A 13,367-nucleotide genomic window follows, 5' to 3' on the forward strand; every position below is an offset into this window, starting at 1 on the left:
CTAAGTCCACAGAAGAACCAATTGAGATGAATGAATGACAGTGTGCTTATGAGCCGACTTTCAATTGCCGAGCTGCAAGTTTTTATAGTGTTTTGTCCATCGTTACAGTGGCAATGACAGGATTTCGCGAGTGCGCAAGTAAGCACAACAGTATTCCTTTTGCTGCTGTAAAACTGACAGAAACTGATGTTTTAATATGTCTTGTTGTCCAAAAATGCGGACTTAAAGGTTTTTGCAAAAAAAGCACACATGGACTTAGATGGTTTTACAGCAAAAGACAGTTAAATTTGTTAAATACCAATGAATTGGCTAAAGCGACAATATAAAATAAGGCATTTCAATAACTGATTAATAACCTTTTCATTGCCATTAAAGTGAAATTACTGAACCTAAACATAGGAGCCTGGTAAAAAAAACAAGCTAATTTAAAAGAAGTCAGGTGGACTTAGAGATTTTTGCATCTGAACTCTTCAAGTCCTGTGCCAGCCAAACAACTGTCACTGATATGCATGGCAGTTCAAATGGTTAGTATTAAAGGTGGACTTTAATATTTAGTATTAAAGAAGAATTTCAAAAACACTGTTTGGAAGTTAGTCGGGCTGACACCAACAACAAACGTGTAACCAATCAGCATTGGGGGGCATATGACGGTCGAGGAGAGAGAACGAGTAAGAGGGAGATTTGAAAATAAGAAAAAAAAAAAACTGCAGAACGAGAGATGGGACACAATACCAGAAGGGCTCAAAAGAATATCAGATTTATGGCTGGGCAAGCGCTTTAGGACCCGCGTTTATATTAGGAAAGTTCTTCAGCGCTGGAGAGAGCTAAGTGGGAAGGCCTGAAAACTGCTTTGATTCCGCTTCTCATGTGAGTAACACTGGGTTTTGATTGTCTGGAGCTGCTGTGCTGTTTGCATCTAACAACGAACACTTTGTATTTACTCTTGTGTACTGTACGTTCATTTTTTGTGCTTCCTTGTTCGTTCATCAACTGCGCTTTATTTTTTGAAGAGAGGAGTGGGTTTGTTTGGGTTGATTTCAAATATCAACAACGTACAACAGCGTTGTTCAAAATCTACTTACCGCACCTTTAATTTTTTACCAATTTTTCTTGCTTTAGTCATAGTCTTGACATTTGACAAATTTTTTTTTTTTACGTTTAGCCATTATAAACCATTGTAAATGCATCTTGCTTTTTATCTTGTCATATTATTGCCATCAGTATGTTTTAATTATAATCATTCAGTTAACATCATGATGCAAATTTTATCAATAATTAAAAAAAAAAATAACTTGATTAAACATTTCAGTCAGTAGTATTGTTGATGACATTGACACTGCTACAGGGTTTCTTTCACCAGATATACAGATATTACTTTAATAATACTATAAACTGAGTTTGGGGTCAGTAAGATTTTTTCTCTTATGCTCATCAAGGCTGCATTTGTCCAATCAAAAATACAGTAAATATTAATATTGCGAACTATTATTACAATTTAAAATAATTTTCTCTATTTCCATATATACTAAAATTCATTCCTGTGATGTCAAAGCTGAATTTTCAGCATAATTTCTCCAGTCTTCAGTGTCACATGATCCTTCAGAAATTTTTCTAATATGCTGTTTTGGTGCTCAAGAAACAGTTCTTATCACTATCAGTGTTGCTGTTAATTTTTTATTAACAATTGTATGAACAATTTTTTCAGGATTCGTTGGTGAATAGAAAGTTCAAAACAAAATAGCATTTATTTGAAATTGAACATAGTCTATTCCTATTTCTATAAATAGTCTTTACAGTCACTTTTGATCAATTTAATGCATTCTCGCTGATTAAAAGTATTAATTTCTTTCACACCAAAAATTGTACTGACCACAAACTTTTGAGCGGTAGTGTATATAAATCTTTTTGGTCACACAGTACTTCATCATCAGTGTTACCACATTTGATGTAGTGTCTCCACATCAATGTCATCATGGTTGATGTAGTGGTATCTGTGCTAAAAATCCTTTGAAATATTAAAAATTTGATACAGGGTTTTAGCACCTGTGTGATTTCCACGATTTCACCAAATCCCAAAAGGCTGTGTTCAGTCACACTAAAGCCCCCTTTTCTGATTTCGGGTGCACTGTCTTCTCTCCACGGCACAATGAGGAAATTGTGCTGACTACTCGTCCTTGCAAAGTCCTCATTAGCCTAATGAAAGCCTTCAAACGCAAAAACCAAACAAGGGTTCTGGGAGGTTATTAGGAAAATTACACCTCCAGGAGGGCTAGGGTAAGAGAGTTGGTTGGAAAGAGAGGGGGGGTCTTGCTCATTACTTCACGGTCTGCAAATCGCTAACTAATTCAGCCCCACTACCGTGCCATTTCTACCTCTATGGATAATTTTCACAGAATTGTGAGCGAGAGTATTCATTGATTTCTCAGAATATGCACATCAAGACTCACATATGAACAGAAATGAAATATACTGAGTATTAAGTGACACATAAGCAGGATCAGCAATCATTTCCTGCAGTCAATCTAAACCATTACTGATAAATGATCTGCTAAGTTGAAGGAAAAATATTAGACAATTTCAAATCTGTTTAGGAAAAATGCTTGCATTTTCCATGACTTTTTTTTTTGTTATGTAATTCAAAACATGAATTTGAGGGGGGTTTTTTGTGTGTGTTTTTTTTTTGCATTAGAAAAACGATAAAAGTGCAGTCATTGCTAAACTTTTTGACCTTGTTGAACTGCACTGTAATGAACTTGTTTTTGCATCTGAGATAAGCACTTTTTACTGTTTAAACAATGTGATAATCTGTGCGGTTCACCAGTATCAGACAGAAGGCACCTAAGTAATTATTTCTTAATACAAAAATTTGGATAAATCATTTATTTTTTTAAATAAACAGCTTATACATGCCATATTAACTATGTTTTATTAGGCAAAGGATAATGTTTGAAAACTTGGAAACTACATAAGTTTAGTTACGTCTTGATATAATTTAAGAAAAGGTTACTTTATATACAGTATCTTGTAGAATGGCTTTCCCCTGCAAATGGTATTCAACACATAATACAATATTAGCATCTAACCTTTTTCTGTAGAAACCCTCTTTGTTTCATGCCCTGTGTCATGGGTTGCCAGATCCCCCTCTTTTGGTCCTGGTGGTGCACTTGGAGACAGGCCTAACAAGGCGTGGCCAAGAGAAAGACCATTCTGATGTAAATCTAAAGGGAAAGGAGGGGCATATAAACAGATTTTACAAACAAAGGACGTAAATACAAAGACTGATCCTTGAAGCCCAATGTTCTCATATAATAGGTATAAAATTTGTTCTATACAATTTTAAATGTAATGTATGTTTTATGTTTTATGTACATTACCATTCAAAATTTGTTTTTTTTTTTTGTTTTTTTAAATTAATACTTTTATTCAGCAAGGACACATAGACAGTTAAGACATTTTTAATGCTCCAAAAGATTTCCACAAAAATATTAAACTGTTTCCAAAATTATTAATCATATAAGAATCTGTTTCTTGAACACTAAATCAGCATATTAGAAAGATTTCTGAAGGATCATGTGACACTGAAGACTAATGATGCTGAAAATTCGGCTTTGCCATCACAGGAATAAATTACATTTTAAAATATATTAAACAGTTTTTACTGTTTAATACTCAAATAAATACAGCCTTAGTCAGCATACGACTTCTTTCAAAATGTTTAAATGGTAGTGTATGATGTTTTAATTCAATAATGAAAGGTTCACTTATATCCAAGATGTGAACAATAAGTCTGTACTGTACAGATCTTGTACTGAACAAGCTTTTTAACTTTTAACAAAAAGGCAAGTAAATAATATTATAGAAGCAATTTCAAAAAGTGAAAAATGATTACAAGAGTTAAACCTCAGTTTTGTCAAAAATAGGATTTAAAACACATATTCTGTCCCAAATTATATCATACCACTGATATCTGATATCTTGGGTAAGATTTTTAATGCATCTGATGATAGACTGAAAAAAGTAGACAGCATTATCTGTAATTGCATAGTTTTAGTTCCGGTTAAAGCAATGCACATGAACATCTCTGATGGCTTTGCTTTTAGTAGATTCTGTGATATCACCTTATTCTTAATTCTAAAAGCACATTTGTAAGGTTATATGTGCAGTTTCACATTATCATAAGAGCATAGTGCTAAGTGCTCAGGGACCAAACTCAGTGGTGCTAAATTAGTATGTTTGCTTCAGCCATATGACAGGATACAGAAAGAAAATAAAAATGTAAAAGTATACTCATTATTACAGCATACATGACACTGATGACAAATAAAATCTTGAATTTACTGTATATGCAATGTAGACTTTGTAAAAAGACACAGAGGAATACAACTAAAAAAAGAAATGACTTTTATGTGGTCAGGCAGACGTACGTGGCCGGTCGGAAGAGCTCTCTGTGTGGGCAGGAGAGCTGGACACGCTGCTGCTCTGTCTGGAGGATAAGTGGCTACCTGACCTGCGGCCATCATCCAAAGAGGGTACAGGTGACGGGCTGTCTGGAACTCGCTCCTGATGGTGAACACACACATTAGTCACCATAATCTGTAATATTTTATAAAACCATAATAAATGCTAAATCATTGCAGAAGAACTTTCTCTGTTGCGACATTTCATATACTGTTGAGTAAAGGCACCTACACACAAGATAATCAGGCAAATTTTTGTCCCAGTTCTCCCCTTCTGCTTTTTTGCTGTGTTCCACTAAAAATAACATAATGACAGAAGTTTTGGATAGGGTGACCAGACGTCTCGTTTTTCACGGGACAGTCTCGCATTTCAGCTCTATTTTTTGTGTCCCGACTTATTAAGAAAAAATCATGTTTTGTCCCGTATTTCATCTTTCCTAAAATTTCGTTATGACTGATAGAACGAGTAGTAGTAGTAGTAGTAGTAGTGTTCTGTCACATGAGAACAGCCCCATCAAATTCGTTGTAGAACAAAACTACCATCCAATCACAATTCGTTATCGATTAACTTGCCGTTAGTGAAGGCGGGATAGGCGGAATCGCGCTGAATGACACACACTAGAAGCGCTCTCTCTCGCGTGCGCGCTCTCTCTCTCTCTCTCTCTCTTTCCTTGCGCGCGATCCCAGTTCTCTCAGACAGCGCGCGATAAGTTCTCTTCGCGCCTGAATGGTCAAATGTACACATAGTTAACAAAATGTCCATCGTGTGGAGTATCTCATGTAAATACAGTCGGTTATGGCTTAAGTGGAAGTAAACAAGTGGGTGCGTCAGAATATTACATCCATGAATTCAGTCTTAAAGGGACAGTAGCCTAATTAAATATTTGTTAATCAAACAACAAAATATGTTACATAAATGTATACATGGTAAGTAAACCTACTGTATTTGAAAAACAAGTTTATTTAATTTGTATCTATGTTGTATTTGTCGTATTGTTTGTATTGTAAGTTTATATTTTTTTATATAACAGTAGCCTAATTATCGTGAAATAAAATTTCTCATATTACAAATAAAATGGTCATATTGCCCACCCCTTGCTCATCAGTCCCATATTCCACCATGAGAAATATGGTCACCCTAGTTTTGGATGAACCATTTTATTAAATTATTTTGGATCCCTTAAGTCTGGCCCACACTAAAAGATTTTTAAAATCTTATAAGATTTTCAAAATGTGAGAGACCACAAACATGACGATTAAAAAAAAAAAAAAAAAAAAAAAAGATTTAACAGTTTTGTTCCTATAGTGTGTGGAGTGCCACAATGTGACCAAGACAGCACACCACACACTATCAGATTCCATTCACAAACAACCAGAGTCCCGACTGTGAACATGGGAAATCTCGCAAAATCTCTTGCGGTCAAGCGGTTTAGATTATCTTGATGGTTTTACAGATTATCTTATCATAGTTTCCTGTCATGTAAGGCATTTTAAAGGGATAGTTCACCCAAAAATGAAAATTATCCCATGATTTACTCACCCTCAAGCCATCCTAAGTGTATATGACTATCTTTTTTCAGACAAACACAGTTATTTATTTTTAGTTATTATAATTTGTAATACTATAGTATAGTATTATAGCAATAAAGTTTTAAATATGGATATTTTTCTTCCAAAACCCCATTGCTTCGCTTCAGAAGGCCTTTATTAACCCACTAGAGCTGTATGGATTACTTTTATGATGGATAGATGCACTTTTTTGGGCTTCAAAATCTCACGCCCCCTTCACTACCATTATAAAGCTGGAAAGAGCAAGAATATTATTTAATATAACTCCGATTGTGTTCATCTGAAAGAAGATCATATACACCTAGGATGGTTTGAGGGTGAGTAAATCATTTGAAAATTTTCATTTTTGGGTGAACTATCCCTTTAAGAGTGATTGAATCTGCTTGGAAAAACATTGATCTCAAATCGTAACTATCCAATATGTTTATGTTCGTAACTATCCAATATTTATGATCCTAAATCCTATTGTGTGGAGGGAAGCTTGAGGACAAACGTGCACGCACGCACGTAGATTGGAACAAAACAACACCCAATCATAAAGCGAGCTGACAGCAGACGGAAGCATAAGATTTAAAAAATCTTTTAGTGTGGGCCAGCCTTAAGGGATCAAAAATAAGTTAATGGAATAGTTCACCCAAATCTTCTGTCATTATTTATTCATAATAACATCAGTCCAATATAGTATGCTGTTATTCTTTAGTGGAATACAACAAAATAACTTTTAGGACAGCTTCACATTGATCTTTTTCATATAATTCTTACATATAAGCTCCAAAAAGTTCACAAAAAGTAGTTTATACAATTTGTGCACTACACTGTTGATGTAAGGCAAAAGTATTAGGAAAAAAAAAAAAAAAAGTACTGAGCACAAGTACTGAGGTTTGTTCTTGTGTATCATGAAAGCACATTTGAGTTTCCGCAAGAACCAATGAGGTTAGTGGTTACACATCAAGAAAGTATAGTTGAGGTTTTGTTTATCATATTTGTCATATTTATCTTATTTATACTGTATGTGGGTTGATGACTGCATGTTTATTTGTGAATAAAAGCCTAAATAAAATTTGTTCATCATATACAGCAATCGTGTCTCTTCTGAAGATCTGGTTTAAACCACTCTATTCATATGGATTACTGTTACAATGTCTTTATGAATTATTGAAGCTTGAAAGTTTTGGTGGACTGTACTTTCAATGAAGGGACAGAATCTCTCAGGTTTCATAAAATGTATCTTTCATTTGTCTCTATCGAAGATGAACGAAAATCATATGGGTTTGAAATAACATGAGCGTAAGTAATTTTTTAATTTTGGGGTGAACTATCCCTTTAAATCTTCTTAAAAACCATATGTATAATTTGTGTCCTTGTACCTTTATAACTGACGTCACCATTCTGGATGGGGCACTCTGGACCTGAGCAGCAGCTGCCATACTGGCAATAGTGCTGAGATGGTTCATCTGGTTCATCGCCATGGTGACCGAGGCAGGAGGCAGACTGACTGGAATCAAGGGATGTGGCATCATCATGAATGGCAGTTCCAAACCTGTACAGAAAACACACAAAATCATTCTATATGGAAACAAACATTATAAATGTTAAAGGGTTAGTTCACCCAAAAATGAAAATAATGTCATTTATTACTCACCCTCATGTTGTTCCACACCCGTAAGACCTTCGTTCATCTTCGGAACACAAATTAGGATATTTTTGATGAAATCCGAGAGGTATATGACTCATCCATAGACAGCAATTTAACCACCACTTAAAGATACTAAAGACATTGTTAAAAAAAGTCGACGTGACTACAGTGGTTCAACCTTAATTTTATAAAGCGATGAGAATACTTTTTCTGCACAAAAACAAAACAAAAATAATGACTTTATTCAACAATATCTTCTCTTCTGTGTCATTCTCATACACTGTTTACATTCAACACTTCCAGGTTCTACGTCAGAACGCATTGAAAGTGGTGGTTCAATTGCTGTCTATGGACGAATCATATACCTCTCGGATTTAATCAAAAATATCTTAATTTGTGTACAGAAGATGAATGAAGGTCTTACGGGTGTGGAATGACATGAGGGTGAGTAATTAAAGACAGAAAGTTAATTTTTGGGTGAACTAACCCTTTAACTAATTACCATTAAAGGATTAGTCCACTTCCAAATAAAAATTTCCTGAATATTTACTCACCCCCATGTCATCCAAAATGTCCATGTCCTTCTTTCTTCAGTCGAAAAGAAATTAGGGTTTTTGATGAAAACATTCCAGGATTATTCTCCCTATTAACCTTACAGAAAAAACGGAACTGGTGCCGCGTTCGTTCCGTAAGTTGAATAGGGAAGGCGTAGGACATTTAGCGTAAGCTTTTCGAAGAATAAGGAATCGCGTTCTGGTGGAAGCACTTGTGATGTGATCATTTGTGTCTATAAAGCATATACATTTTCATTTTTTTTAAAGAAAATGACCGATCGTTTCGCTAGATAAGACCCTTATTCCTTCGCTGGTATCGTTTAAAGCCCTTTTAAGCAGCACATTTTGACCTTCAACCATTTGGAGACCATTGAAGTCCACTATAAGGAGAATAATCCTGGAATGTTTTCATCAAAAACCTTAATTTCTTCTCGACTGAAGAAAGAAGGACATGAACATCTTGGATGACATGGGGGTGAGTAAATTATCAGGAAATTTTTATTTGAAAGTGGACTAATCCTTTAACTATAATCTAATACATATTTCTGCATAAACTCTCTAATGCAATGCATTAAAAAAAAATGCATTCAAAAAAGCAAGCTCATTAAAATAACATATGCTGTACCAACAATTTGAGAATATTAAGAAACACTCATCAAATTGAATGGAAAAACATGTAAATAGTTTCAAATTAAGATGCTTCAAGTTATGAAATTTCAGTTTCTGCTTTGTTAGAGCTCTCTTTAAAGACATGCCATTATGGCACAGCATGTCTACAAGTATAACTAGATCTGCTGGAGTCTGCACCTCAAACCAATTAGCTGCTTCTCAGACTGCTGCAAACGTCTTCATACATAACAACCCTGTGATAAATTAGACCACACACTCTATTTGTAGCACAACAAGCTACGTGACAGCAAGACTGCAGTACATACGCCTGCTGTGTGACCGGTGTTTTGCTTGTTTTACTGTGCTGATCCAATCCCTCGCAGCACTCTAACAGTGTTATGCTTTATAGGAATGTGAGCGGATATTCTCCAGAGAGGAATAACAGCAGAAAAAGGAAATGGATCCTCTCACAACTGAACAGGTCAGGGCATAAGGTTACAGTCAGCCACTCTACGGCCGCCTGTCTTGCACCGCCACTTTGAAAGTGAAGGATGAAAGAGAGAGAGAGAGGACATTTCGGCAGTTTCTCTCAAAGACTTTTTCATTTCCCATCAGTCGCCTTAAGAGACGCTCCTGAACTGTGTTGGCCTCGTGGTAATGGATTCACTTGGGTTGATACTCGCACTAGTAGCGGAGCCGTGGTCGGGTGATGATGAAAAGGAAGGCCAGGAGATGATGAGCCCTTTGGAGGTGATAGTTTTCAAGACCCTCCATCTCCCTCTGCTTTTCAGCCAAATACCAGGCAGCTCTGGGGGTCAGAGGTCACCTCTCAGCCACAGAGACTTACAAATCAAAGTTCCACCCGAGTCCCCCCTCCCTTTCGTCATGACATTTTTAGTCAGAGATGGAGAGAGGGAACAGAAAGAATAAAAAAGCCCCTGATTTTCATGAAACAGATGACACGCAGATCAGTCACGGTGATCGGGCGACAGAAAGAAAGTGAAAGGCAGATCAAAGAAAGGAATTGAGTGTTGAAGGGATTGATGTATGGATGGGAGGGGGATGTGAGCCAAGCACAAGCACATGCCAAGAACATGCAAGCTGCTCCATCTTTCTCAGTAGGCCATCACTAATATTCTTAAAGATAAAACGACAGTGCCATCCTCATATTCGCCTTTTCAAGTGGAATTTAAACTGCCATATTACGCTAGAAAATGCTGATAGGAGCAATATCTGGCCTTCTAAGCACATTCGGGAAAGGGCCAAAGTGGCAAGGAAACACTAAACCCCCTCCCCATCCAAAAAGACACTTTTGAATGAGACTGGAACTCAGCCAAATGCATCAACATCCGTCACCCTTCATCTGTATCTCAAGGGGCCTACGTCTCAGCTTCTGCTGCAAAAAGAATAACAATGTGATCCGCTAGCGTCTGCTAACACCACAGCGCCACTGAGGCCTGTTTCTGAAACACATGGTGGCCGATATCACTCACGAAGAGCTTTCAATCTTTATTTACCTAAAACAAAAGAGCCCAGGGCTAAAAGAAATTGGAGACGCGCCATTTTAAAATATCCCCCCGCAGCAGTTGCCATTGTTTGCTTGAGCCCGAGCTATTGTGAGAGTGTAAATGATTTTGACAGGAAGTTGCAAATTGTATAAATATTTAGCATTTAATAAAAAGGAGAAACAAAACAAGCTGAATGCTGAGGAAAGGAAACAAAAGAAGTCTAATGACAGGGCTGGGAAGGAGCCAAGTGCTCGGCTGGATAAATCCAAACACAACAGGGATCTTGGTACAAATTTGGGCACAAAACTGTTGCGTAAAAAGACGTGGAGGGCAACAAAACAACACAACACCTGGAAAGGATTCAAATAAGAAACAGAAACAAAAAATATACAATGCAGCCTGCTGCTAGAATGAAGTGTGAAGATTTTACCTGCTGATTATCAGATGATATTGTTTGAGCTGAATAAGGAATCAGCTTAAACAACGTCTTTACATGTCCTTGATAATGGCACAGTCTATGAATATAGGACACTCTGTTGCCCTATTACTTTTTTAAAGCATTAGAGGCAAAAATACCACGTTTTTTATTATCTAAAATAAAAACAACCTTACATAAAAAGCAGCAAGTTTTAAACATATCAAATGATTAGTTATTCTGGCCTGTCCTGCATCAAAAATGAGTATTGTAGAACTCAAGTCTGGGCAAGACCAAACTTAGACTCATGTCTGTCTCAAGTCAAGACACTATTTTCAGGAGCATTTGGACTCTGCCTGGATTTGGACTTGAATTTGCTGGTCTTGGCTAGTCATAGACAATATGGTCTTGGACTCTGACTTGAGGCGGACATGAGTCCAAGTCTGGTCTTGTCCGGGCTCGAGTACTACATCATCTTATCTAACAATTAAAATCATGTAACAATGTCATAAATTTGACATTGTAGTAAAACTATTTTTTAAATATTAAAAAATTTAATTAGCAAAAACTTCCCCAATACCATTTTTTTTAAAAAAACATTCCTTTGTGACACCCATACATTAGTTGGACATGTAGTAATCTCAATTTTTTCTTAAAGGATTAGTTCACTTTCAAATGAAAATTAACCCAAGCTTTACTCACCCTCAAGCCATCCTAGGTGTATATGACTTTGTTCTTTCTGATGGACACAATCAGAGAAATATTAATGAATATCCTGACGTATCCAAACTTTATAATGGCAGTGAACAGGGTTCACGAGTATAAGCTGGAGAAAGTGCCTCCATCCACATCCATCCATCATAAACGTACTTCACACGGCTCTGGGAGGTTAATAAAGGCCATCTGAAGCGAAGCGATGCATTTGTGTAAAAAAAAATATTTAACAAGTTATGAAGTAAAATATCTAACTTCCGCCAGACCGCCTTCCATATTCAAGTTACGAAGAAAGTGTAAACTGGTGTCTCATCAGTTAAGTTTTTTCGTAAGTTGAATAGGTAAGGCGTAGGACGTAGCGTAAGCTTTTTGAACTGCAAGAGTTTTACACTTTCTTTATACGCTGAATACGGTAGGTGGTCTAGCGGAAGCAATATATTTTACTTCGTACCTTGTTAAATATGATTTTTTTTTTTACACAAACGCATTGCTTCGCTTCAGAAGGCCTTTATTAAACCCCGGAGCCGTGTGGAGTACACGTTTATGATGGATGGATGTGGATGGAGACACTTTCTTCAGCTTATACTCGTGAACCCTGTTCACTGCCATTATAAAGCTCGGATGCGTCAGGATATTTATTAAAATATCTCAGATTGTGTTCATCAAAAAGAAGAAAGTCATATACACATGGCTTGAGGGTGAGTAAAGCTTGGGCTAATTTTCATTTGAAAGTGAACTAATACTTTAATTATGGTGTGGACTGAATTTGTCAGTCTAAAGCCCGGGATACACTGCACGATTTTTGCAAACCTTTAAGATCATTACAAATCACACTGTGCGACATGGATCCAACTGAACTCGGGCACGACATGCATGTAAACTGTACGATGACACCTATTGACTCGTAGGCTACGATGCAAGTTTCTATAGAAGAATAAAACGTCATCAGCATGCGCTAATGGTTAACAAAAATACCATGTTGAATCACACTTTGGCGGTTGTAATTTTTATGTGTGCTGAAAATAAAAAGGAAGCGGCGAAAGAAGAAGGGAAAAAAGCTTGAGGTAAACAGTTTTAAGTTTTAGCGCCATGTCGCTTTGATTTCATGTCGCATTTTTATTGGCTGGTCAGTAGACATAGGTCGTAGCAGCAAACGCACTGTGCAATGATCATGCTGAATTTCTGACACTGTCAGAAAACTATCGTAGGCTATCTTTGGTCGCAAGGCCGGAAAAACGTCTGTCTTTGAACCTCTCTCACTGTACGACATAGGACCACCGATTAAGAGCTACGATAACACAAATCGCCACGATAGTTTCACGATGGCAATCTTTCGTCTGGGACAGCCAAAAATCGTGCAGTGTATCCCGGGCTTTAAACGTTTAGCTCTGTGATGCAAGTTAAGGACAAATTATCAAACAAACTTTTTTTTTCTTTATTTTTGGCAACTATAAGTTCATTAATAACTATGAACTACCATTTGGTACTAGATAACCCCTTTCAAGTCAATGTTAATTTGGGCTAAATTTGCAACCCTCATTCTGTCATAGTGTTTTTAAACAAAGAAAAACATTATTTTTTAAAAATATAAAAATTTAGTTTATAAAAGGTTTTGGCATTATTTTGTACACTATTCTTACAAAATGGCAAATTTTGCCAAGACATTTTGATATTACACTTTAAAATCCTCTCTGAAATAGCAACTATTGTTTAAATATCTATATTTTCTTGTGCTTATGCAACATGTTAATAAAAACAACTTTTAAAAGTTAAATTAACTATACACACAGAAGTGAGGCTTCCGATTTTCCTAGTGCTACTGGAAACCCCTTCCTCTTTATTGTTACTTTAATCTCAGTCATAAATGTTTGTGCTCATGGCATGTGCTGTAACCCCCTGCAGGTA

The 13,367-nt window shown here is 36.4% G+C and overlaps 1 protein-coding gene across 1 annotated transcript in view; it reads right to left on the bottom strand.

Moving 5' to 3' along the window:
• dachc (dachshund c) overlaps nucleotides 1–13,367 on the bottom strand; it is a 67,495-nt gene that overhangs the window by 16,422 nt on the left and 37,706 nt on the right. The window contains exons 4-6 of the mRNA XM_051899617.1: nucleotides 7,394–7,566; nucleotides 4,425–4,560; nucleotides 3,084–3,218 (exon numbers count right to left, since the gene is read on the bottom strand). Of these exons, the coding sequence (XP_051755577.1) occupies nucleotides 3,084–3,218; nucleotides 4,425–4,560; nucleotides 7,394–7,566 (444 nt within the window). The remainder of the gene's footprint in view (nucleotides 1–3,083; nucleotides 3,219–4,424; nucleotides 4,561–7,393; nucleotides 7,567–13,367) is intronic.

The sequence above is a fragment of the Ctenopharyngodon idella genome, chromosome 1 (assembly GCF_019924925.1).
Source record: "Ctenopharyngodon idella isolate HZGC_01 chromosome 1, HZGC01, whole genome shotgun sequence".
NCBI classification, from domain to species: Eukaryota; Metazoa; Chordata; class Actinopteri; order Cypriniformes; family Xenocyprididae; genus Ctenopharyngodon; species Ctenopharyngodon idella.